The following is a 27,643-nucleotide window of genomic DNA, read 5'->3' as shown; positions in this document are numbered from 1 at the left end:
ATTGTTCCTCATCTTTCATTAAACTGTTGACAAGCGTGTTCTTCAGAGAGAATAAAGAACAAATGAAAATATATAGCCATCGATCCATATCACCTTATGTAGATGTGAGCTGTGTGGACTGAGAAAATGGCATATATCCCCACGAGACTGACATACTGAATAGCTAATTCAGACGTACGTGTGCCACTCTCATACTTGGCAATAAGTTATTTAAATTTAATTGTTCTCACGGTTTTTATTTTTCATTCCCTTTTTGCACTAGTGAGTTTCTTGTGTGCCACGATGACTATGGTATAGGTGTACAAATGTATATATAAACCTAATAAATTGTGGATACGACAGCAAGACGTACAGGTCTTTCCTGCTTGAAATTGTGCAAAGTGACATTTCCCCCTTGACTTCACCCCGAAATGTCACGGGTAATAATAAGCATGGCGCCTCACACATAACGCGATAGTCGAGTGCTAAGCAAAAATAATAGTCGAACAGCGAAACAAAATTCTCTCTAAAATATTGAGACCGGTTAGGGTCAGTGACCGAAATTTTCGAGCTCGGAGGAATTCAAGTGTTGAGGTGCCGAGGCTTGCTTGCCTCGTTCCGGGTGCAAAATCTCATTAATATTTTATTTATTTATTTTTTACTGTGAATTAATTTTTGACTACCGTGAGTTTTTAAATAATAATTTGCAATGTGCGACTAAGTCGTGTCACATTAGGAAATTCGAGCACAGCTTAGTATAAGTGATTTCGCACTCATAGCTCTGCTTATAGGAATTTTCCCATTGCGCAAGGGAAGTCACGTGGTCTGTGACGTACGCATATAATGATAGTCGCACACACTGATCCGGGCATTTGACAAGGTTAGAGTCTCCTTGTAAATCTGCAAAATGTCGAGCCCGTCTCTGCGTGACCGAGTGAACGGATTTCTAACTTTCATATGGGACGGAGAAGAGAAGAAATTCCTTGGAAGAGGAGGAAGAAATTGGGGTAGGTGTACTTGTATCTGGGACGTGATTTTGGCTGGCCTTTCGCATTATAATACGGTGTCGTCTGCTTCTAGAGGGTGTATGGCCCCGACCTCATTTTCTGCTAGCCTGTTAGGCATGCAAGTCTATACTTCAGTAGAATAGATGTTAAGCTTAGAATGAATTGCGCAGCGTTGCTTATTTTATATGGATACCTGAAGAATTTTGTATTTTTCAACGAAATATGTTCTCGTTCAAGAAAATTACTTCAGACCGGTATATTTCGCGTTGAGTTCACCCTGGCCCGACATTATTAGGTCACTTCAAATGGCCATGTATATCCAAGGTAAAGTAGGATTGTAATTGCTGCATTTTTATCCACTGGTCATCGTATAAAGCAAATGAACGGCCTCGCCACTTCATCTGACCTAATAATATCACCGTATAGTCCGTATTTAATTCATTTGTCACTGAGCGTTGGGAAATAGAACTGTTGGGTGAAAGTCGTATAGCTCGGGCATTGTAAACGAATTTAAGCTTGTAACAGATAATAATGCTTTTTTTTTCCCCAAAAAAAAATTGGGTACAAGGCCAGATGTACCCCATTTCACTTCTTCTAATTCTCAATGGTATTATGTTTGATAGTTGGTTATGTTAAGCCACACAAAAATGTGAAGGGCGTTCTAAAAACTAAGAAGTGGTGGAAATATTTTCCGATATTTAGAATTGCCCAACAGTTGTATTTGTACTAACATCGTTCTGATGTAAGTCTGCTTTAAACAGTTCTTTCAAAGAAAAATTAAATCGCTGTTTTTGGAACAAGTCCTAAACTGGCTTAGTGTATCAAACGTGCCTGCTGATTTGTCAAAGAGAGCTTGCGAATTCTAGCGTGTGCTGGATGTGCATCAAGGAGAATGAGATTGAAGCTGCTTTAGAAAGTTTTTGCTTTCTTACAGGCCTGTGCCTAAGTTGAACCATCTTTTAAATGCATCTGTGCAGATGGGTCAGGTGTCAATAACTGTTTAATACCAAAAAAGACTTCAAGGCTCCCCAAAATTTTCCTTTACTGCTTTTTACAGCTAGCTTATGTCTTTTGCCACAAGGAAATTGCCATCTTGAATTTTTATAAACTGCAGCTCAGACTCTCATGCGGTGACATACTAAAATGTAAAATATCAAAATGCCTTGGAATTTTGACATTCTGTTTCTTTCTAATCATCTTGGTCAAGTAGAAAAGCAGATACAGTAATCCCTCACCGCTTCGCACTTCACTCGCGGGTTTTTATAAGAAATTAATGGGAAAAAACGATTAGCATATCTACTCTATGTGGATTTTCTGTGAAATTCGATCAGTGGAAAATATATATTTTACGAATTTTTAGATGAAATAAGTCTAAATGTATAATAATATGTTACTAATATTAATTCTTACAATAAAAATGTTATGAATAATGAATTACAGTAAATAGTGTGTGCATTTATGGCATCGCTTGCTACCCGCCTACTCACAATTGTAAACAAAAATGTGAGAATGGTTATTCAGGAAATGGGAAAGGTTTATGTAGTGTAAAAGTATGGGCAAGTTTTATAAAGCCTTTATATAGTGTATCAATAAATATACTGTTTCTGTTTTGCATATTATCTGTAATTGCTAGTGGTTCTGGAACGCATCTCCTGCGATAAATGAGGGATTACTGTATTTCCTTTATTGTCCATTTTATCCTTTTCCTTTAAAATAATTACTAACAACGCTTTCTGTGATTGTTAGTAAAAGGAATAAGAGATTTTAAGGTCTTCTGTTGTAATCTCCTTAATTGTTTTTGTCCATCTTTCGTGAATCTATGGCTGGACATAGTTTGTAATAAAACCTGACGTGTAGACATTTCACCTGCTTTATTTTCATGAAAATACAGATTTCTTTCACATCAGCAATTTTTTTTCTTAACCTTAACCTATTTTTATTTTCAGCTGAAATTGGTGCTTTTTACCTGGTATTTTACACCATACTGTTAGGATTCTTCGTTGGAATGCTTGCTGTCTTCTACCAAACAATAGATGGCGATCGACCCAGACTAACAGGAGAGTCAAGCTTGTTAAAGGGAAATCCAGGTAAAAACTCATTTCTAATTCATGAAAAAAACCCTTAAGTGTTCAAACAAGAAGAGCATAGAAAGTGCCTGCAGTCCTAAAGATTTCTTCAGGACTTGTCCAATTTAAAAAACAAGATATCTTGAACTTAATTTCTAAAACTGAGTACCATAGAAGCAGTGCAAATTTAGGCCTGATAATGGCTGATTAGTAGAACTATTGATCAGCATTTAGTAGTTAATTGTATATTGTGGCATATTGGTCTTATGAAGTTACTTGCGATGAATTCATGCTGAACTTGTTTTGACAGGAATGGGGTTCAAACCTATGCCAGACATTGAGAGCACCCTACTACGATACAGCTTCCAGAATGAGTCAGGTTTTTCCTCTTGTGAAAGAAATCATGACAGTTTTAAAACGTAAGTATTTTGTGACAGACAGCAAACTGCTAGCTAACCTCATGGGTAATTAAGGTGAGGAGCTAAAGAAAATAGCAGTTTTGGTGTGACCTGGTCAAATTTGAGACATTTTGATACTTTGATTTATAATAGTTTTTTAACTGTGTTCTTATGCTAGATATATTCATTTTCTCCTACTTGACCTCAGTTTTCTTTCAAAGCCTCATGAAAGTGGCTCTTTTTTGAGACTTGGCTACGCACGCTTGCAAGAGGCCCAGCATGTTACTGGAATCTCTCCCCTAACTCGCAGTATAAATGGAAGGCTGAAGCTGTGAATAGTTCCTATAGTTCTCAAGTCGCCTTTTTGTTGATCGTTTGTCGCTGTTGACTTATTTTGATAGTTTCTGCTAAAAAATTTTTAATGACAGATTTTGATAATTTTGAACATGGCTCAATTAATTCATACACCCCCAGCAATGAGTACTTTTATCTTCAGCACAATGGCTGAAATTTGATTTTATTAGATTATGATTGATAAATGGTTTGATAAAAAAATCTTTTGCAGCCCTATGCTCCTCAAGGAGTAATCTAAAACTAACTTGATAAATATCATCTAGTTTATAAAAAGAATAAATCATTGGTTGGGGGAAATATTTGGTGAAGTCATAAAATCAAAATGCAGCTACGACACGGTGAAATAAAACAAGTGTTGGGAAATAATGTACCCAAATTCATATTGTCTTGATATGAAGTAAACAACTGTTCCTGACGTTACTATAAAAAATTTTGATGGCAACATCTTTTATCAGAGCGAAAATTTAGGTAAAATATAAGGTTTATAACAGTGGTTCTCAAAGTGTGGTCTGCCGGCATAAGTCAGGTGGTCCGCGGCTGACAGTCGTCATATGTCAGCAAAGTGATGTTTAAAAGATGCATTCCTCGCATTAACATTTTAATTACAACGAAGTTGGTAGTTTTATGTCATCTTATTACTATACTACTGTCACAGAAGGACATTTAGTTTTGAATTGTAATGAAACAAATGCGGCAATTTAAATTTGAAATTCATAGTACCGAGTGATTTCTAGGCCTTGGTGGTCCGCCATATTTTTTACTTAGGCCTTGGTGGTCCGCCATAGCTTTTACTTAAGTAAAGTGGTCCGCGGTCCGAAAAACTTTGAGAACCACTGGTTTATAATAGTGAAAGACCACAAGTGGGGTTTTTTTTTTTTTGCTCCCATTCCTCCCCTTTCCAATACATTTTTTGTGACATATTAGCCATTTCTGGAGAGCTCCTTACCTGTTTTTGTGACAGAATATATTCCCAGTTAAATGGGAAAACCTTATTCCTTTCCTATTATCATTTATGATCCCTCTTAAATAGAACCCTAAACATTTTCATGGATTTATTTTGTTATGAAGTTATGACCTGATTTTAGATTTTAGCAAGTGCTTGTAAAAGGTGGATCTACCGCAACACAGGAAACTTTGCTGTTGCATCCATTTAGTGGTTTAAGCTAGCTGTTTTGCTGTATATTGCAACGCCTACCTCCAAGACATCTTTTGGTTCTGCAAGAACTGTGTGCTCTATATAACATGCAAAAAATTCAAAAACAATTAAGACACTATGATCAGTTTGTCAAGTTAGCTCGAACTGAGCATACCTACTACCCTTGGCAAGAGCTGCATCAATTTCTTGAAAATAGACAGTAGAAATGATTATGACCTGAATAGCAAGGCACGAGATTCAAACATGGGCTCATGCATTAGAGCTTGCACTGTTGGTCATGTATAGTACCTTGCCATTCCTTCCCTCAAGGGGACATTTTCCAGATGTTTAATATGGTTCTCTGACAATCTGATTATATGTATATATGCAACAAATAATTTGTTGTGGCATGTTTGTAGTGATTTCTTTTTTTGAAATCCTGTTCTTTGTATGGTGCTTTTGTTGCTGCAGAAAAATTTCATGCTTAAATGTTGTCCCGATTATTGGTTAAAATTATTTTTCATTTTCTTTTAATTCCAGGTTATGGCTAATTCACATTTCTTCAGAATGTTAGTATTCTTAATGTGTATGATGTGCTAAATAATCATTTTTTTTTTTAATATACAGCCTATGCTAAGGCCACAGCTGATGGAGTGGCAGTGAACTGTTCTGAAACCAATGGAGAGAAGACTGAGGAGCAGGCTTGTGCCGTAGACTATAAGAAACTCACTGAGCAGTGTAATGAGGAAAATTATTTTGGGTTTGGCACAGAGGGGAAGCCTTGTGTCTTGCTGAGGCTGAACAAGGTTGGTGTGCATGCTTCTCTTTTTTTTTTTTCTTTTTTTTTTTTTAATTTCTAGTAAATAGGTACTTTTATGATATATTCATGCATAGAAAGAAAAGTGCATGATGTCATAAACAACTTTTAAAGCATTAAATGAGAACCAGTGTGCTATAATTATTAGGTTTTGTTTTTAGAAGACGTAAATTCTAAGTACAAAAGATATTTGCAAGATAAAAGTCTGCAGTTATAATCACCTTCGTTATGGAAAGGTCAACCTATATCAGTGTTTGCGTCTTAGGAAATACATCATTCACATATATTCAAAGCAGAAAAACTGTGTTCTGCTGGCTTGAAGCAACTTTGGCATGGTTGGCTGTTATAAACGATAAGAATATTCTTGTGTATGTTGGTTTAAACCATTATGCCTTTATTTGTAACCATAGAAAGTAAAATGCCGCGGTGATGGAACCAAGGTTTTGGCATATGCCACTCCAAAAGTTGAGGTTGCCACTGGTGTGTGGTTAGATGTGTCATTTGGATTAAAAAAAATGTGCATCTCATTCTTAACAGATCTTTGACTGGATACCAGAACCATTTACTGAGGAAGATGTGAATGCTACAGATATGTCTGATGACTTGAAGCAGAAAGTTCGACAGAAGCCAAATAATGTTTGGATTGAATGTGTTGGTGAGGTAAGTCATGTCTGCCTCTTGCAGTTCTCTGGTGAGAATGATAAAATCTGATGTCGGATAGTGTCTGAAATTCATTTGCAGTTTTTCATGCCTGGCTTGCTGAGCCTATAAAAAATTTCTCTGTGCCAATTGTTCTTTTATACTTTTTTCTGGGTTCAAAAGTGAAAATAGTTTTAATGCAGAAATTTCTTGATAATTATTTCAGAACCCAGCAGACATAGACAACTTGGGCGCAGACATTGAGTACTTTCCTGAGCAGAGTTTTGCCAGTTACTATTACCCTTACCTCAACCAGAAAGGATACCTTTCTCCATTGATGTTCGTCAAGTTCAACTCTGTGGAGCGTAATGTAGCTGTCATGGTGGAGTGTCGCGCTTGGGCCAAAAACATAAGGTACGACCGCACCGAAAAAGAGGGTGGAGTGCACTTTGAACTGCTCCTTGACCCTTGACAGATTTCCTAGCAGTAGAGCAGGGCAGGAACTTGCTTGACTGTGATGAGTGCATGAAAGGTCTTTTTTCTGTTAGTTTTGCTCAGTTTTTGTGTGGATGCATTTTCAGTGTACAAAAACACATGCAAATATGGATGTACTAGTTTCCCTATGCTTCTTTTCTGTACATTTAAGCAAAAGGTTGTGTATATTGAGTGGTTTAATTTTTTTTTTTTTTCTAAAAGTTGTTGCATCCACTAGACTAAACTTTTCAGGAATTTGCTAAATTTTTTTTTTATTTTAATATTGAATCTCAAGACGTCTCCACAAAGCTTATTTGCAAAGAAAACGTCTGATTTATCTTTAAAAAAAAAAGCTTTTGGAACCTTCTTCTACACCTTTGTGAATGTTAGTTAATTTCACTTTCACATTTTTCTTGGTGGTCAGAAATTCCCTACCTGTAGTCAGGTGTATCATGTATGCAGGAGTTCTTAAAAGTGATGAGCTCTGTGATCACAAGCCTGCTTGCTATACTAGATTTTAGATAATATTCATTGACCTTCATTACTTAATGACCATGCTTTGGCTACCTCTTTACAAAAAAAGTTTGCATTTTCAGCAGATGCTTTAAGTCCTTTCATCCTACCTTTTAAATTGTGTACGTGTTATGAAGACTTTCTTGTAAGACATTAGATTTTATGAGTCGTATACTTGCGTTGAGGAAATTAAGCTTTTTAGCTCACCTTTTTTACATGTGTTGGATGTCTTGTCATTTTTGTTTATGGTTTGCGAGGCAATTTCAGGTTTTAAAGACTGAAATGGACATAACTAGTCCAATGGACATTAGTAACCTATAAAATCATAGCTGTATGATCCGGAGTATTTTGAAGGGTTGTTCCCATTCTCTTACCACTTACGCAGATTGTCAGTTTGATAGAGATGGATGATAAGTCACTGAAGTCTGTATAGACTGTTGTGAATGATGCGTTGTCAATGTATATACATGTATAGCTAGACATATTGTCCAGAAACATTCCCCAGTGATGCATTTCTTAGGCCTTAAAATTTATAGTTAAAATTATTTGTTTAGAGGTTTACTTCTACATGCTTTTAGATTCTCTACTAGTTTTTAGACAGCCTACCTACCGATGGTGGTTTTTATCCCAGGATTTTTTTTTAACTGATGCAATAATATTTTATCTAAAGAGATTTCCCAGTAGAATTTCAAACTTAAGTCAACTTGCCAATTTATTGCTTGAGGTAGCATGACTTTAAAGTGATCACTGTGAGTTATTAATTGAAATCTATGCACACGCATTGACGATGTACAGAATTTCTCATCAGATTGGATGAACAATGAACAATTTATCAGTTACTCCTGTTCCCGAAACACCCCTTTTTCTGAAGCTGAGGATGTTTTTAATATGTGCATAACCTGGGATGTGTGAGATTTTGGGAAATTACTTGTACTGGTGTTTTCCATAGATTATTGAGGCATTAAAGCAGAATATTGTCTGCTTTGAATTGTACGAGTGGATAAAAGATGAGTGGCTGCAGTTAAAAGCATTGTCATTTTTAGCAACTTTTTTTTAGAAGAATGCACCATGTGACACCTTCAGAATTTTGATTTTTAAGTGTTAAATGTGAGTAAATAAAGTAACTTACCCAGAATCTCTTGTTGTGTGTGTTTTGAAGTTGAATCATTTCACCATTTTGGTCATTGGGGAACAACGTTCATATTGTGAAAGGATATACATGTACAACAGTTTTGTTTTTTTAAAGGTGCCTCTTTTGTAGGTAATAACAGCTAAAGAGTTGGCATCCTGTGAGTTTACACTACTTTTGAATGTTAGTTGCTGTCATCTTTAACTGTGCGAATAATAGTAATCAAAAGTGTCATTCTTCAATTGTGACTTCAGCTCAGTACTGTAGTGAATGTGAGTGGACTACAAGAAATTTTTCAGTAAGATGGATGGTTTGGTCCTTTTGTTCAGGTTTGCCTACTACAGAAGTGGTGCCCAAGGGCTGAACTGGACATGTATAAAATCTCGTGGGCCAGAATCATAATGTTTAAAAAATAAATTGTGTTTGGTTAAAATAAGCGGACAGTAGGTTGGGCGTCCTCAAGGGTAAACAAGGTGGTGGTAGCCCGGTTAGTGGCTGGGAGACGCCAAGACTTGTTTGCTATGCACAACTTGCATTTTCAACAGGACATTTCTGTCGTTCCCTCTTGCACATACAAACCCCAGGTCGTAAAATCAAAAAGTGCAACACGGTCGGCAAATGAGCTTAGCTGGGCAGTAGAGGTGACAGCGAAGGACATCGCGCTGTTCTCAAAGCGCAGTCCCGAGGATAGAGCGAGGGCTGGGGAAGGGGATGACAATTGTGAAGGACGAGCGACGTTTGGAGGTGACCCCTTCCGCTCACGTCTTGTTCACGCGAGAACAGTGTGATAAGGATGGGATACATAGACCAAGGGACCTAAGGAGCAGACTAGTGGGGTGGGTGAGTCGAAATTGTGATATGACGGGGTTCCCAAGCACTCTTCCACCCCTTTAACACTGCGTTACTACCCCTCCCCTTATTGTGGTCATGACGTCACAAAAGACGAGAACATAATACAGGGGGTGAGAAGTTTCCCTGGCGATACCTTGTTGACTGCAGTAACCGTCGGGGTCTTTTGTTGTTTCTTACGGATGCGATTTCATTTTAACGACGCTTCAGTGAGGCAGTGGCATGTGTTCTCATATCAAAACTTGGGTAACGGCGTCATGGCAGCTGTAGTTTGACGACAGTGTGTTTGTGTACGTGTCGTTCGTAATGAAACCACACAATGACGAGGAAACGCTTAACAGTCAATAACAGGTCCAGCAACCATCCCCGTTCTTAATAACAGGCACAATGACGTACTATTTTGTTTACGAGTGTGAGTAGGGGAGGGGGTGCACATAGTTATGTATTTAATCAACATGTTATTTTTTTAAAGAACTAAAGTTAAATTTTTTGTTTTGAACTCGTGCCCTATACAGACATTAAAGATTGACTCGACAAGTCTAAAAATTCATGTCTACAAGAGTTTACATGTTCTTGTCTTGATAATAAAATACTCTGAACCATATTTACCCACTTATTTACGTCTGTATCCACACGCTAATAGCAATCCCTAGTCTTCGAAAACTGTCATAAAGGGGAAATAGGTAAGCTCTTGTATATTATTATGAAACTCAGTTATGCCGGTTCTAATTGTTAGCGTGAGTTTCTGATAACAATGAAGACTTGTACAGCGCATATTCACACTCCTAAGGAGCATGCACTACAACAGGATGAGAACAGATAATGCCAGGTTTGTCTTGCCGGATCATAGACCAACAGTGAAGACGCCGATGAGTCACAGTTCAAATCGACAGTCGTTTGACAAAAACAGACTACAGTACATCAGTAAACAAGCAGACATGTTGTCAGGAGACTGCGGCTAACCACGTGATCACCAGGCAGAGAAAAAGCAAGCAGCCGTAACCACTAAAAATCCACTCAGACGCTCGAGCCCCTAGGTTGGGTACGAAAACTGCGTGAAAAAAAATGTCACCTAGGGTAAATGGATGTTGGGGAAAGCGGTTGGTGGCACGGAAGAGTGCAGCCACGGGGTTCCAGTTGACTGTGCCAAACACGTGACTGGATGATTCTATCACGTGACATGTATGAGCTTCGAAAGGCGTGTCTGGCCTTATTGGGACAACCTGAAACGTGCTTCAGAGGGAAATTTGTCACGGACCCTAGCTGAGATGAGAACTTCTGCAGTCAAAGTTAACAACTGCATGGGATAATTAATTCCAAACGGCTATGAATGTAACAAGAAGTCATAATCAGTTTACTGCAGTTCTAGAGACATGCGACCTGTCAGGAAGTAAGCTGAATGCCACTCCCTCCCCTCCTTTCTGGTGACCACTCTCCGCACCTCGGCTTTTTCGCTCTAGTTCACTCGTTCACGCGCAGTAAGTGATGTCACAAACCAAGCTTTTTACTCCTTTTCCACCCCTCTGTCATCTCTTCTGAACGAAAGGAAAACGGAAAGAGAGGAGGTGAGAGACAGCTTTCCACCGTGTCTTCGTTCTGCATTCATGCTGTTAAGAGGTCACGGGGTCAACCAGTGTATTTGAGGACTCGAGTAGCTTTCTCCTGTCGCCAAACCCTCGCCTCGACGCGGTAACCGGAGTCAGAGCCCGCATACAACTATTAAAAATTATTACCACAAGGGTTAATTAATTCTAAACTGGTGTGACGCTCGCAAAGCGTAGTACCCGACTGTAATTACATCTAAATGTTGACTATCATTAAAACAAAATTGAATATCAGCCACCTGGCCCTTACTCTGGATTAACCTTAGCTTGTCACACCGGCAATAGTACACCAGTGTAATCCAGCAGTAATTCTTCAACCCCGGGCCCCGCAAGGAAGTGGTGCATGCAAAAAAATCTTTGCTGTTTTAGTGTAAATAATGTTATGAAAATTTTATTTTTAAAAACTTTATTTCTCATTCATTTCATAGCGTCAACATGTGAATTTGATTTATCTTCTACAAAATTAGCAAGTACTTCAAATACTTACCAAAGGCGCAGTTTGTTTTTCTCACCCCGAGCGCAGAAAACATGTGGCTTGCCACTGACCCTTATCCCAAATCTTTGTGCACCCTCATCTTTCTCCACAGTAATGCCTAAAATTTAATTTTTGTAAAATTGTGTTTACCTTTATATTCTGTGGGCAATACAAATTAGCATTGCTTACCGTTGGCCCTAACACTCAAACCTGGCTTGGACCAATGCCAGGTTGCAGAAGGAAAACTGAACTTTTACACTCAAGAAACAAAGTAGCAGCACTCACGGGATCTTTCGACACAGGTCCATATGCCTTCTTCAGCAACTAAAAGCTACATGACTGGTTATCTGCTATTTTATTATACTTGATGGTACCCGGCGTCAAAAATGGGCAAACGTGAAGGACCAGAAGGAGACGTGAGGACAAGCTGAGTCGGTCAAAACTGTCATTGCGTGATGGCACCTGGAACGCAGAAGAAATAAAGTGTAATAAATGTTAGGCAACAATAAATTATTGTTTGTGGTAAGTGATATTCGTCTGACACACCTTTGTGGAAGGACAACGTAGCAACAAAGATCACATTGTGAGATTTAAACGAGAAATTATCGACAAGGAGAAAAGGACATTTTGCTATCAGTTGGTTCGAAGTGCACTTTAAGGTCGTGGTCGACAACTGCACCGTAAGTCATTCCCGATTGTTTAGAGTGGACTTCACTAACTGCAAACCTCGTACACACTTCCCTGCAGAGATCCCCTCGTCCTGGGACACATGTTCTTGGGAGACGGATAACCTATGCCACCGGGCGAGCAGTTTATCAACCAATGTACGAAAGACTCAGGCAATAAATGTTCTTTACTGAGTGAAAAGGACACAGACACTAACCCAAGACCTCGCCAGACTCGTAGGTTTTACTGACAAGCCGTGTGAGAGGAGACCGAAGACCCGTACTGTCATGTCATGACAGGACGCGAGAGAAGATAACTTATGAGGAGCACTTGCATAATTTAGCCGTCGGCAAAGCGGACAAGGGAGGGTCACCTGCTCACGCAGCTGAGAAGCCGTTTGTGCGGGTGAATAAGTTTAGATGTGACATGGCACAAAACCTTCAATTTCGTTTACCCATGGGGCATTGTTTCGTAAGTCGACCGGACGTAAGGACCAAAGTCTGATGCTAGCCAGTGGTGGCTCCAGTCGAATACCAAGTCCTCCCCTTGCCATCAAGAGGGAACGGTAACGCAGTTGATTATCGTTAAAAAAAAAACCCCAAAATTCGGGTGTTCGGTCCCGACGAACCGGTACTTTTCTCTCTTCACACAGCCGGTCGTCGGCAGTTTTTTTTTTTTTTTTTTTGATATTCTAGTACAGTGGAACCTCGGTTAGCGAACGCCTCGGATAGCGAATATTTCGGTTAACGAACAAAAATTTCGTTAAAAGTTTGTCTCGGATAGCGAACAAAATTTCGGATAACGAACAGCCACGTGAACCACACGTGACCGACCAGCATGTCATCATTCGCGCTCGAGACACAGTTATGATCAGTCGTTCCTTATCTATGCGCATCCTTCTTATTTAGTGATTGTTATGCTTTATTTTAATAAGATAATCCTCAATCATGATTCCAAAGAAGATTAACAGCAATTAATAGTAGTGAGGTAATGACAAGGAAGCGGCCAACAAATGAATTGAAAAAGGAAATGATTTCAAAGTATGAAGGTGGCATGCGTCTGTCGGATATGTGATGTCGTATTATCGAAGAGTTTTACAAAAAAGACAGAAGGAACAGACACTGGACAAGTTTTTTTTTCCTTTAACCTCAAAGCTACAGAAAAAGGTTACCCCTGATTTTATAATGTCACGTGTTCATGGAGGGGGAATCAAAGCAGTAATTCCACCCCTTCCTCCCCACACCTGCTTCCATCCACGCCGTCAAAACGGCAAGTTTTCTGATGTTTAAATGCTTTCGTTAATGTTTTTATGTTTAACTTCATTTAAACTGCATTATAACTGTTCTCATTAAAACAAATACCTATATAGCCAGTAACTTTCAAATATTAGCGAGTCAACAGGGGCTGGGAACCAATTAAATCTATTTCCTTTATTTCTTATGGAAAACATTGTTTCGGATAACGAACATTTCGGATAACGAACAGCTTTCCAGAACGGATTAAGTTCGTTAACCGAGGTTCCACTGTATTCTCTTCTCTTTTCGGTAACGCAGATGATTGTCGTTGTTCGGTCACGACGAACCGGTACCTTTCTGTTCACACACCCGGTCGTCGGCGGTTTTTTCTGGATATTCTAGCATTCTCCTCTCTTTTCTTCCCCCATCTCCATTTTAGCGAGAACTAAGCCCTTTAGGGTAGTCATTCTAAAGCAGGTCAACTCTGTGAATACTAAAGAGGTCAAAGGTCGCCGGGTGGAAACTGACACGCTGGGTTACAGGTGGATGGCGCTGAAAGACGTCGCTGGGTGTCCCTTTCAAAGCCTCACATCCGTTCCAGTTCTCTGGTGCGCGTAGCGGCAGTGACGTCAAGAGCCTGTCGCTGACAATGGGATGTCGCACTTGCCTGCTTCGTGTTTCTGTCACAGTAACCTTCCCTCTCTTCACCTTGTCTCTCCATCCCCCCTTCCCCTCAGGGCCCGCCCCTCATTTCTCCTCTTGCACTCACCTTTCACACAGCCTCGTACGCACTGGACCTTTTCGTACTAAGATGTCTGGCTGTAGCAGGTTCGGTGGCGTTGCTGTTCGTCTGTGTGCCAGTTGGAACTTTATTCATTCTGACGGGCTTGCGCTCCCTGAATAATAGCAGTGAAATCAAAACGTGTTTGTAGTTGATCACTTTACACAATTCTGTAATTTAGAGAGAAAATGGTACAAAGAAAAATACATTAGTACAGCGTTGTTTCAAGTTGGTTCAACAAAGGACGCGTATGTGTGGTGGCCAAAGTAACCTGTAAAAAGGCCTTAGTTCATTACAAGCTTTATGCGTACAAATATGAAAAATAACGGCGTCCAGCTTACCAGCCTTCAAACATGGGTATGCACAGAGGTCGAAAGGTTAACTATGCCGCCATATTAGTTACATCATGACGACTACTGGCAAGTGGAGCGTGTGATAACTAGGTCTCATGGACTGACATTTTTCTGTTCCCGATTTAACGAAAAGAAAAGATTTATTCGCTTAGAAATATTATCTTCTGATGAGAAAAACAAATATGAAACAAAATTAAATCCTTCTTGGAGGTTGGCGACCACTGCTACTCATCACTCCGGTGCGTTTGCTTACTACCCCGCGCTTGAGTGGTCATGCAGAACGAAAGTTCAAGGTCGATCGATCATCTATGGTACACATGTTGACGCAGGGCTAGTAAACAAAGACGACAGGAGAAACTTCAGCCCTAGGTGGCGCCTCCAGCTGGGAAAACGGCGTGTATGGAAAACGGGCACAGGCTGAGACTTGATGGTCAGGGTTAGGAGACTGGAAAAATACATGTAAAGCGGTTCATCATCTTCTGCTTTCTCCTCCTCCATGTTCGGTAGTCCGTTGTCATGGCATCACTTTTGTCGCTGATCCTACGTTTAAACACATATCCTGGTCTTTCTTGTGCTTTTTTATTTTTGTTTCATCATATTTAGGTAAACGTGGATGCGTAAATCTGTTTGGCAACCGTCTCCTCCTGCTCACGTATGACTTTCACTCAGAAGTTTCAAAAAAAAAAAAAGACAAAGAAAAGAAAAACGTAAAATAACGATCTCAGGGTGGTACTTTCAAATAAACGATAAGTGTCTCACATAATCGCGACGAATTAATGTGAACTGGGTGCAGTTTATTTATAGCTGGATTTTAGGGGATAGTAAAAAACTATCGCCGTTATGCGGATAAGGAAGAACGTTTTTTTCCGAGGGCACACAACCAGGCTCAGACCACAAAGGAGGAAATGAGGTGACAAATGAAATATGCTATTTGACAGACCGACCAAGCCTAGGAAGAACTCTTCCGTTCCGCGTGTCACTCCGAGAGGCTTGTTACATAGACGGTCTTGAAGGTTACAAAAGGTCCTTACATGTCCTGAATTATGTCTGTGTATACTCTGTGTAGTCTATGTGCTATGTGCACACACATTTTTGTTTCTAAGGCGTTTTTTGCATCAATAAACGGTTCACTTATAGGTGAGACTAAAACGAATCTACTTACATGAGTCTATAATGGATTGACTTATCTTTTTAAACAGTCTTTTCTTTTGCAACTCTTGCCGTGACCCCTGCTGTCAGAGAAGAACCTACTTGGTCAGAGTTCCCACAGGATTTGCTTCCAATGTGCTCACTATAACATTCCTTCCTGATTTCTAGCAATTTTTTGAAGTTTCTCTCAATTTTTCCCTATTTTATATCTTATCTATCTTTGCCCTTCATAACGCTAGGTCGCAATAGTGGGACTTTTTTTTTCTTTGAGCGGAGAACAGCGTGAGTACTTTATATGTCGACGAGGTCCGTGTGATGTACTGACACGGACTGGAGTAGGGAATATAACTGACAAGATTTACTGTCTCACCACAGCGGGTATAGAGGCCACACAGGTGAAGAGAAGGTTGAATATGTCACGAGAAGAGGACAATGGAAAGTTCGGCGACTGCACGGGAACGATCTGAAAATGGACCAACCCTCGCTCATTCATAGTGTCACTCTAAAAGAGAGGTCGGCGTACAGACCTGCAGCCTTAAACATCAACCTGTTGATGAGTTAACGGACAGGCGTAACATACACATTAATATATATATTCACTTACAGACACAACTTTCTGAAACATGCACAACAAAAATTTGGTGTCACAAAACAGTGATAAAAAGTCGGCGCATATTTCCAGGCACATAATTTACAATCATTAAAATATATTATCAAAAAAGTTTGCAAGGATGTCAAAGGTTATGCAATGGCATGCATAAACTTAGGTGTCATACATGTATTACGAATGTCAAGAGACTAAAAAGGTACTACAAATGTTAACATAATTTACACAAATTATCTACGACGTAAATAATCATTTGACGAGAAGATTGAGCAGCTGTAGCTTATTATGTCAAAAGATGATGTCATGTCAGAACCGTTTCCTGATACCATTCGCTTGTTTTCATTTGTTTGCTCAAAGATTTCCCAAGCTGTGCTTCTCTCACAACGCAGAGGACACTAAACGTGACTCAAACTCGCTTAGAGAGCATTGTTGTTTGAGCTGACTCGGCACATGTTTAAGTATTTCCCAAAGTATTATTAGGTATTATTTCTCCCCTCACTGACACAACACTGAGAGCGCTCACTTTGTCATGTTTTGTGAGGGTAGGGCCAATCTTCTCTTCCTCCGTTCTCGAGATACAAAGAAATACCACCAAGCACAGTAAGAGGTCGAATCCCTTGAGGTCAAGTATGCACAAGAACGCCGGTAGGTTGTCGTGGCATAGATTACTGAACTATGTACAGTATTACCTTTGGTAAAGGCTACAGTCAGTGGAACGGCTCGGACCACGTGTTAGTTAGAAGTACAGGTGCTATCCGTGACGTCATAGTTTTGACCCCCTTCTGTGCAGACTGATGTTTGAAGGCAAAAGGAAGGAAGGTGTGTGTGTGTGGAGGGGGGAGTATTCACTGAGAAAAGTATCTCGTCTTTCCGATCTAGACACTTGTTTTGTATGCAGCGATAGTGTCATCGGACGGTAAGTGTTTACTTTGATTGGCCAGCATCACACTGTACGCCTCCCTGATGACGTAGTCGTGGGAAGCTCTAGCATGGAGCATGGGTGATCTTGCTGTCGGCAAACCGCCGGCGACCGCTGCGAACTGGATAGGTAATGGTGCTCCCGCGGGAAACAGATTTGTGTTCGCGCCCCTTCCCCTCTACGGTTCTACACCTACTTCACAAAAGAACCTTCCAGGGAGAAAAGTGGTTAGTCCTCCGGCGGGTCCTTGACATGACCTTGACCCTGTAGTCGGAGGATGACCCGCATCATACCCTCTCACCGTGCTCTACCTAGACGTGGTGTCACATTAATTAAGGGAGGTTACTGACTGTACGCTGCATGAAGCTGTTACATGCTGTTACGCGACTGCCTGAAGCAAGAACGTTACAGGTACTCGAAGTTTCAAGATAAGTCTAGTTAATTGTAACGCAGCAGACACTGAGACAGGGGGGACATATTTACAATGGGGAAGAGAGGTGACTGGCACACATACTGTCAAGAGGACGAAGCACCTGAGAAAGAGTAAGTGAATGAGAAAAAGAAGCAGAACAGGGAGGTGTAACATTTCGTGTCACCTTGGAGTGACAGGGGGGAGCGGAAGGAGGTGTGGACTCAGGGAGACAGTGCGAGGAGGAAAGTGAACCGAAGGTCAAATAGGGAGGGGGAGGGGGAGGCACGTGACGTATACGAGTCATTGGGTCACGTGATTGATGGCAAGTGAGCACTGACAGACGGAGGGAAACAAGATGACAAGGCACGGTTTGTCAGTGACATGCCATCAACCTCGTTCAAAGACTAAGCAGAGTCTGTGACAAGACTCGCTGTAAAATGTCTGTATCTGAATGGCGGAACGAGGGCGCTGTCTCTGGTGTCAAATCGGCTGAAAATCACAGATTTCAACGATGTTAATGGTTTCTCAGGAATGTAACATTGCACTGAACCTCATTTTCACCAGCCAACATATTGTTGTAGTTGTTTAGTAAATAGTCGAGTTTTTTGGAGAAAATAATTTGAATACAATTATTGATTTTCAATTTAATTTTTTAATTATTGAATTATCTTCTACAATATGAGAACTGATGATGCGAAGGGTTATTTGTCAGCTTGCCCAGGGGATAAAAAAATAAGGTCTGGGGACTTAGAGGCGGAACGTTTAGCTTATGGCGGTAAAAAATGACTGGGAGGTGAGCAGCAGTCACAACTATACATTAATATATATATAGGATATACCCTTCAACTTATTTGTGACGCCCGGGTCAACAGTGGGTACGGTACTGATAATACTGATGACGCGGATTGAGAGAGAAAGAGAGATGGGTCAATGAACCTTTTTAAATTAAAATGAAATACATTTTTATCAAAGAACAGATCATCAGTAATCGAAATGAACTGAACAGCTACATAGTATTTAACCAGAATAAGATGAATATATTCATTAAAATAATAATACTGTCATTCACAAATGCGATCCACAACATACACACAAAAGACATGCGTACAGCTATACTGAGGATATATTGACCGTCAGACCTACTCCAAGTGTGTATGACATGAAAAGCCAACCAGAGGTTGATGGCTGTGTATAACGAAAGAAGACATACATTAATCTTGTGAAATACATGACAAAAACATAAACCATCTCACTGCAATCACGTTTGTTCCCCTATCTACATATGTATACTGGTTTTCGTTTTTTGTTACACTTCAATCAAATTTTCTATTATTCTTTGTGTGAACAATAATGGAAGTCCCGAGAGAAGTGACAGAAGCCTGTTACAAGGGAGGTAACTTACTCTATACGATCCAGTCTTATTTAAACTCAAAATATTGCCTCCCTTTGTATACTACACGCCTTCCTGTCGCAAATCCGCATTTCATATCAAACCTTTGCGTCAGGCTAATATCGAAAACTGTTATCAGCCGATAAATGGGAATAAGACAGAAAATTGCACGTGTTTTTCACGATTTCTTCATCAGTGCGGAATGTCCATTTCGGCGGGCATGTTGGACTGACTTCGAAGTCCTGCATTGAACAACCAGTCCACTCCTTCACGTTGGCCATCCAGTTCTTCTGACCACCTTGGCGGGGACCTCCTTCCATGAAGCCTTGAAGAAAGGTTTAGATAGAATGTGCTGGATGACATGACCGAACCAGACAGGCTTGCGCGTTTTCTTTTCTTTGCCTCCCACTAGGTTGGCGACCGCGCTCCGTACAGAATCGTTAGTCTCGTGTTCCTTGCAGAAGATTGGAAAAATATTTTTTTTCAAGCACTTGACTTCCAATGCTTAAATTCGTCTTTCAGTGTCGGTAAGCAGAGTCCACGTCCTAGAACCGTATAGGACAGGCAACAAGGAATGATCCCTGGCGAACACCTGGTGTCTAAAAGAAGTCTTCCACCTGTTTCAGTAGTACTGCCTGTGCTTCTTGAGCTTTTGTATAGCACTTGGATGGTTTGAGCGAGGCCTTTTTTTATGTTGAATGTCTGCATCGCATGCCAAAGTACTTCGTGCCAAACTGTCAAATGCCTTTCATGCTGATGAAGTTATGATAAAGCTCTCTATGGTGTATTAACAACGACCGTTGAGTTGTGCAAGGGAGAGAAATACGCTTTAAAAATTACCTTTGCTTTCACAATATTATTCCCCTTTACTCAAAGAAGACACTCCAAAAGAAAACGGTCGAACACAAATTCGTCGTGGGAGAAAACTAAAGAAAACTTTGAAAAAAAAAAAAAAGCTCGATAGGGAAAAGCTTCTTTTAAAAATCCTAGCTGCCTGTTATGGGTGGTGAGCATTTCTTGTGACAAATGACTAAAAGGCACGCAGTATGATCCTTCCGTAAAGAGTATCGCGGTTCGAAGAGGGATGTGTCCTAAACATCCACCATGTTCTTCCATCAAACCGACCAAGAATTATTGTACAGTTTTACAATTTACTTGACGTGTTAGATTATTTTACAAGCTGTCAAAAAGCACTATAAAATAATGAAAAAACGCATTAAACAGCTGAGCCTCGTTGTGTAAAAGGATTAGGGTTGTATAAAAGCACTTTATTGTTATTTATTATTGCAACATACAGTATACTTCCCGGCCACGACGAAGCATGACAGTTCACGCGATTGGAAGTGCGCATTGGCTTGAAATATTCAGGGTGTATTCTATGGATGCAAAGTCAACACTAAAAAATTAATATCGATAAACTGCGTTATGAGATAAATGATAGCTGCTGTGCCCGAGTGAAAGCCATAACCACCCGCCCACCCCCAGCACACACACACACACTACTGAAAAGCGTAATATTAACTCTCCTCCCCAACCCCCCCCCTCCCCACCGATAACAAACACAAAACAAACGCCAACTAAAAAAACGACCAGGATTACTCACATAAGTACAAGAAGGAAGGGTAGGGGTACGGCATGGGTGCCCGCTCATTTGCCCTTTTTTTAGACATTGTACAATATTCATTCCACCATCACAGTAGGATACAAAACATCAACAGCCACGCAACGCTTGGGTGATGACACTGATCTACTTGAAGGCAGAAACAAAGAACTCCCACAAATAACTGACAAACGCACCGCAGACGGATGTGCGTAGGGACCAGAGGCAAGTGTGGTCAAGGTTAACAACACAACTGATACTCCTGTCATCATCACCATGAATGGAAGCAAAGTGGAAAAAGCTGAGGATTTCAAATACTTTCAATCAACAGTAGAGGACAGGCCCAGACTTGTTCAGACACTAGCGGCAATGACCAAAGCCAACAGAAATATGTAGAAGCAGCATAGATTTTTTGTCCAGTCTAAATTTTTGTAAGTTTGGTGTTTTGTTTTTAAAAAAAAAATTTTTTTTCGAAAGCTGAGGCTGAGAGCTGACTTTGACTAAAGATTTAGTGATGATGGAGACGACATTCAGAACGATGGGACGAGCGTTATAAAGCGGTGTCTTGAAACAGTATCTATAAAGCGACATAAAAGATCCTATGGTGTAAAGAAACACGCAGTTATATCCGTGTGGTGTAGGCATCGTATTGTAACTACAAAAACAAGACGCTTTTCCTTGAGTTCCCCATGTTACCCTGGGGAAACGACTTGCTCTCGCTTCATAACTATGGCCCCTGGTTTCGCCATGCGACACACCTCAACAGTCTTGCCAAAGCTGTCCAGCAAGACACGTTCGAACGGGAAGAAAATGGGAAAGCAACGAAAAACTGTTCTGAAAACAGAGTGGCCCCATCTACATAGCCTGACCCTGTTGCCTCTAGCAATCAAGGGAAGACCACTACGGTCAGCTGTTTCGTTCTCACGTCCTTCTCCTACAGCTATGAAATAAAGGGAATAGCCTTGGTACCTCCCCGTTGAGAGTATTACACACTCACACATCACTCCCATTAAAAAAAATATTTGTCTCTCTTCTCTTCAATCGTTTTCAGTCTCCAAGCTGAGCACAAGTCACCGCTCTGTTTGGATTTTGATTTAGACAGCCATGTAACGAGTAGTTCCGACAACCGAATGCTATCAACAAATAGTTCCACACTGCAGGCCCTGGCAGGCAGCCACTACATGGCTCTATCGACTGATGGTGGAATCTGACACCGACACACACCACCGGCACACGCTACATCGGCAGTCGTCTGCTAACGCCATGCAGGCCGCTTGACCTACTTGCCTCCCCTTGTTTCTTCCAGCACCCGTTACCTACGTCATCTTGCCAATCATCGTTTATTAGATACATCAACCTCTCGGTTACCGCTTGCCGATGCCTGCTTTCCCACTTGCTTGCTGGTTATCATCGACATATCATCGCACTGACGCCGTGCTCAAGGCAGCTTGCTTTCGAGTGACTTTTTTTTTCTGTCGTCTGCTTGTTAACCGAAATGCTCAGTACTGCTGAAATGACTGTGTTAGTATGCTGTTTGAATGTTTCACAGAGTGTGCGGCTTTAAAGTTGCAGGGAAATTTTCTATTTGCTTGATACTAACCAGTTGCGGTTGGTATTAGCGCCTGCTGGACCCTGCAATGAATTGGTCGGCGTAACCTCTCACCTTCGTTTCTTCACATGGCACTCAACAATTACGCTGACTCAATATGGCGGCCGCCAACAGTGCACGGAGTATCGCTTCTGGACACAAAATGTCGGATTTCAGCAGTGTATATGACTCATCGGACAGTGATGGAGAAACGGAACCTGCTAAAAACTTTCACAGAAGGATATCAACTAACAGAGAGATAAAAACTTTGGTGAGTATGCTTTATAATAGTTTAACGCTTACGAAAATAGCGCACCTAGCTTGCATCACCGATCGTAACTTTTGGATGGCGATGGGGGCATCTGATTTTGCGATTAGGTGGCTCCACAGAAAGGTGATACGATCTGCATGGCATCTTAATGAAGTGTGAAAATATGAGTGAATTTTGTGTCAGACCTTTGTTGAATTTTATTGCAATACAAGGAACCCTGCTGTTTTTTTACCAACCCGTGGTTGTTGCATTGTCTCTCAACACCCCTCCCCCTCCCGCACCTTCTAACGATATAAAGTTAACGGGCTAAATTTTTGCAACGTGACAGAGATGAGGAGACAAAAAGTACTAGTAGAAGCTGGGGAATCATCACGTTGATTGAAAACGTTTGATGAAGACGGAATGTGTTAATCAGAAAATGGCTGTAAACGATCACGATCACGATGATTCATTGATTACATTGGAGATCAGATGGAGAGCCAGTCAAGGATTTAGAGAGAGGGAGTTGCACAGTTGGTGCTCGATTGCTGCTAATGGTCATATTAGTGTCCGCTGAAGTATTATGCAATAGTCACATGCTTTGCACATAAGTTTCCTAGCCATAAAAGGTGGGGAGTTTTCAAATTTCATACTCCCCGTTTAAGTTGTTGGGGTTTTTACCTTAAGCGCCATCCTCAGCAATTCAAAGTTATTGACTTCTACCGGTCATGTCTCAACAAAATTTAAAAAAATGTACAGCAGTTATGTATGTTAATATTATTATGACGTTTATCCCTGAAATCACGTTTCTATGCATGTAACAGTATGTGTTTTATACATTGAGATCTCCCATCTAAACTCTCACATTTTTGTGCCCTTGATGTCAAATCGTTCACATTTTCAAACTTCCTAGGTGACATGCAATACTCGTATGTTATGGGAAACACAGGCTCTGAATGTGTATGAAAGTTCCAGAGTCTGCCTTCTCTTGCTCTGTCTCTTACACACATACATACAAATACACACCTTTGTAATGCCAGGATTTTAAACAGCTACCAGCATAGGTGTAGAAGAACTATTTTGACAAGTGGAAAGTTTACTATTTAGTACTATGAAAAGTAAAGAAAATGCAACAATTCAAGGTTATCAAGTTCATTAAAATTAGCTGAAATTCAAATAAAGGTGAAATGTTTTGAGGTTCCATATCAGCTGTGATAAACTAGTAAAACTTAATTAAAGTATTTCTTTTACATATTGCTAGTTATGCTATACTGGAAAAAAACTTAACTGAAGGTAAGGATATGTGATAAAATGCAGTTTAAGTCTTTAAAGTAAGACCAGTCTATTGCTTATGAAGTTTTATCATTGACTTCAATACATTATTATTAAAATCGTACTACACAGGTATTTGGGATAATTAACCTCCTAAATAGAGCATTATTCTGGATCAAAGTTTTATCTTTAAATGCTTAACCTCAGCATGAGAAAGCATCTGGAGTCAAATCAGGCTATCCCAGTGGTGCCCAACCTTTTCTCACCCTAGAGCTGCACTAGATAGGATAAAAAATCTCACAGGCCAGAACATGGCGGATTTGCCAGAATCATGACATCCAAAATGAAATTATGTTGTGTCTGCTTAAAAGGAGCGGGCCAGATGATGCACCTCCAGATGTGGCCCGTGGGCTGTAGGTCGGGCACCCCTGGGCTATCCCAAATTATGCTATGGATCACTGGGGTCAAATCAGGCTATCCCAAGGGATTTTTGCATAAAATTTCAAGCCTGAATAACACTTGTGATTGATGCCAAAGAGGCTAAAAGTTACTGACACACTGCAGCATTGCTTATGCAATGTTTTTAATATAAGGCTGTTTTAATATAAATAAAACTGAAAAATTTCTTGTAGCACTTCTAACAAGGCATAGGTCAACTGATAACTCTGTTCATTACAAGCTGCTGCCAAGTGAACAGTATAGCTATCTCTTACATACTAAAGTTGCTTGTATATTGTTTGGAAGCATTATTTACAGAGAGTTTATTTTATTTCTTTCATCAAAGTAACAGGATATTTTTGAAAAATTGGTAAAGCAGTTAGTACATGCTTCTGTTGAAAATTTTGTTTCCACAAAAAAAGAGAGTAAATCTAGCTGGTTATCTCTCCGTTTCCATTTTGTCAGTCTGTATAGTCTACATAAAAACTAAAAAGATTTTGAGAACTGGATATTGTTTTTCTTATGAAGGCAATTCAGTGTTAAATTTTTTTTTGTTGCTTTCTTGGAACTTGTCACAGCAAAGTTCTGTTAAAAAACCCACCTGGCTTTTAAATGTTAAATGGTTATTACATTTGCAGCAATAAAAAAAATCATACATTAATTGAAGGCTGGATGCTACATTCGTTTCGACTGACACATCAAGTATTGATACATGAATTATACTATTTGTTAAGAGGATTTTTTAAAAAAAGTTTTGATGATATCTTTATGTGCATATACATGATGTACATTATGTTTAAGGGTAGGTTTTGATATGAGAATTTTTTTTTTTTTAAATTGTAACCTTTTTTAGATTTAAATCAGTTTACTAGTGGCACAGTATATCACTATCTGGGGAAGATACTTGTCAGTGGGATTTTTATTCTGTTTGTTGCAAAAATACAATGTAATTTACCAGGTTCTGAGTGTTAGCTGATCCTAGAGACAAAGAAATAATATAGTCATGCATTGTTTAACAATGGAGATAAATTCTGAGAAGTGCAACATTAGGCAATTGCATGATTCTGCAAACATCAGAGAGTAATAGGATTGACTAAAAAAACATTTTGTAGCACATGACTGTATTTTTATGGGACCATAATTATTATACTGATTTAATTTTATTGTTTGATTTTTTTTTTTTGGTTAAATGTCACAGTAGGATAAAATCTAGCTAAAGAGAAAAAAAATTATCAATAAGGAAATAAGGAGAATACATTATATAGGGAAATAGCTACTGCTGAAATGTGATTCATTGCTTATGATGATGGTCAAATAATTGTTCATTACTTCTCCACTGGTAAAAGATGCCTGGGACATTTTGTAAGTTGTACAGTGTACAGAGAGCTCAGTAAGATGAAGTAGGATGCAAGCAATCAATGTTGTTTACAGTGCTTGTTAAAGTCTGTGCATTGTATCGAGCAATTTCTGCATACTTAATTACAACCTTCTTTTTAATAACACAATACACCTGGCATACATACAATATAATTATGATTGGTATTGCATTAAGTGAAAGTAACGATAGCTGCATGCCAATTATAGCTGAATGCTGGAGCCAGTTTGCTAAAGCTTGGAGTGTGAGAGATTTACTCAGAGAAACAGAATCACTATTAAAATTTTGGCAATTTTCTCAAAGCAGGAAACCCATTCTCTTACAAGAGAATAATTGTTTAACTGAAAGTGATAAAAATGTCTGTGCCATTTTAAACTGTATTAGAAGTAGGGAAGTAGGGTTGCAGAGCTAGGCTGGCCAGCCAGCTGTAGACTCATCTGCCCATTATGCTGCAGGGGAACTGATGGAGACAGAATAGAAATGTCAATGTTTGTAATGGCAGTCAAGGGCAGTTCACTACTTTCAGGCAACTCATCTGGGTTCCAGAGAGCAATGAAATACACATTTCAGCCCAGTGCTTATCCCTGCTTTTGAGAAACAAATTTCTTACATAGAGAAAAATAAATGCTGTGATGTCAGAGAGGAAAAAAAAAAGAAAAAGAAAATAACAACCCTAAACTGGGGTGATGGCAGAGCCTGTAAAAATATTCTTCCTCAATCTGAGAAGCAAGTCAACCCCTGGCATTTTACTGCCTAGATATCTCCTCCCATCAGTTTCCCCTTCCTTTCCCCCTCCCCCACACTTCCACACACATTAATGAACAAATTCACCAGGCTGAACATTTACACATAAAAAGTAAAAGATACTGAATAGTAGGGGTAACAGCAAATGTTCATGTTACACCTGCATGGTCTGATTAGCCATCAGTGGCCTCAGATGGATTGTGTAACAGCTGTGGAGCCAATAAATATGATAGTATTTGCTTGTCATTTGGCTTTTGTATTCATCTTTGCTCATAACACTGCATTGCATCAGACAGCAGAGAGCAAGATGTACAAACAATCATGTTGTTATGAGGAACAAAAAGACTTAATCATCCTTTATGAAAAGGCAGCAAACAATAATTTTGGTTTGTTACATACTTATCTTTGAAGGTATATAATAACTTATTATAGTATGGTATATAACAATTGTAACATGAGGCATTTTTACCTTTACAAGGTATAAAATAGCGTATTATAGTAACAATACTTTATTAATCCTCAATTACAGGAAAGATTTATTGGTGCTCATGCATTAGCAATATACAGATGAATAAATATACTCTATCTCTCTTCTCTATATATATATACAGGACAGTAGATATAATTGGTGCACTGCATTGGGTCACTTGAGCTAACATAATATCATGGCTAGTAAAATTTATCGAGTGTATGGCACGTGGAATTATCTGGGGAGCATTGTCAACAAGGATGGTAGAGCAATATCTTTCGCAATAAGACCCCCATCTTCAACACCAATGTGAAGGCAGTCTACTGTATGGTTCTGAAACCTGGAGAGTGACAAATCCCATCAACAACAAGCTCCAGACCTTTACCAACCGATGCCTATGCCATATCCTAGGAATGAGATGGCCTGAAAAGATGTCCAACAGCAGGCTGTGGAAAAGAACCAACCAGAGAATGGTATCTAGAGTGCAAAAAAAAAAAAGGAGAGAAGTATTTGTTCAACTATTTTCTGCCTATTTTGCCACTTAAATACTCATGGTCTTAGATGACAGTGTTGTTGCAAGAAGAACATGTTGTCAAAGTAAACAAAGGAAAGATCTCGCTTCATCAAGGCGTCAGAAAAGGTGGATGCCTAGACACTGTGAACCATTTACGCCTCACTATTCCTGTTGGCTATGGATCCTTTCAAACCTGCTCTCAGCATGCTTTTAGGCAAATACATCCACGTGCGTGTTCAATGCTACCAAATATCATTGTTTAATCGAACCTTATCATCTGATCTTCCGTTGTGATGCGCCTCCAACATTTAACCGGAAACAACAATTCGGCGATGTGAATCGCACACCTGTACAGCTGCACCAGATCCGGTAGCATTGTGCAGTCCACCATTGTGGACTATAAAATATATTGTTCATTTCAAATATGGCAGAATGTTGGAGA

General features: G+C 39.8%; 2 protein-coding genes and 1 long non-coding RNA gene across 6 annotated transcripts in view; 2 read left to right on the top strand and 1 right to left on the bottom strand.

The window, feature by feature from the left end:
- The first annotated feature begins 826 nt into the window (after nt 1–826).
- Nucleotides 827–8,517, top strand: LOC112555526 (sodium/potassium-transporting ATPase subunit beta-like). Its single transcript, XM_025223959.1, has 7 exons — nt 827–986; nt 2,933–3,073; nt 3,363–3,471; nt 3,629–3,759; nt 5,567–5,745; nt 6,294–6,416; nt 6,622–8,517. The coding sequence occupies exons 1-7, from the start codon at nt 887–889 to the stop codon at nt 6,865–6,867; spliced, it is 1,029 nt and encodes a 342-aa protein (XP_025079744.1). The 5' UTR covers nt 827–886; the 3' UTR covers nt 6,868–8,517.
- Nucleotides 8,518–11,801: 3,284 nt separating this feature from the next.
- LOC112555155 lies at nt 11,802–22,267 on the bottom strand. Its single transcript, XR_003097414.1, has 3 exons — nt 22,152–22,267; nt 14,110–14,236; nt 11,802–11,901 (listed from the first exon to the last, which is right to left on the bottom strand). It is a non-coding gene; the product is annotated as an uncharacterized LOC112555155 (long non-coding RNA).
- LOC112555152 (diacylglycerol kinase delta-like) overlaps nt 21,840–27,643 on the top strand; it is a 95,121-nt gene continuing 89,317 nt past the window's right edge. Inside the window, exon 1 of one of the 4 annotated variants that reach the window (XM_025223397.1) lies at nt 21,840–22,410. In XM_025223397.1, coding sequence (XP_025079182.1) covers nt 22,258–22,410 — 153 coding nt within the window. In that variant the 5' untranslated portion in view covers nt 21,840–22,257. The remainder of the gene's footprint in view (nt 22,411–27,643) is intronic. The other 3 variants (XM_025223398.1, XM_025223399.1, XM_025223401.1) reach the window with 3 other exon arrangements.

The sequence above is a fragment of the Pomacea canaliculata genome, linkage group LG14 (assembly GCF_003073045.1).
Source record: "Pomacea canaliculata isolate SZHN2017 linkage group LG14, ASM307304v1, whole genome shotgun sequence".
In the NCBI taxonomy this organism is placed as follows: domain Eukaryota; kingdom Metazoa; phylum Mollusca; class Gastropoda; order Architaenioglossa; family Ampullariidae; genus Pomacea; species Pomacea canaliculata.
The sequence above is the reverse complement of the archived record's forward strand: the minus strand, read 5'-3'. Positions and strand labels throughout refer to the sequence as shown.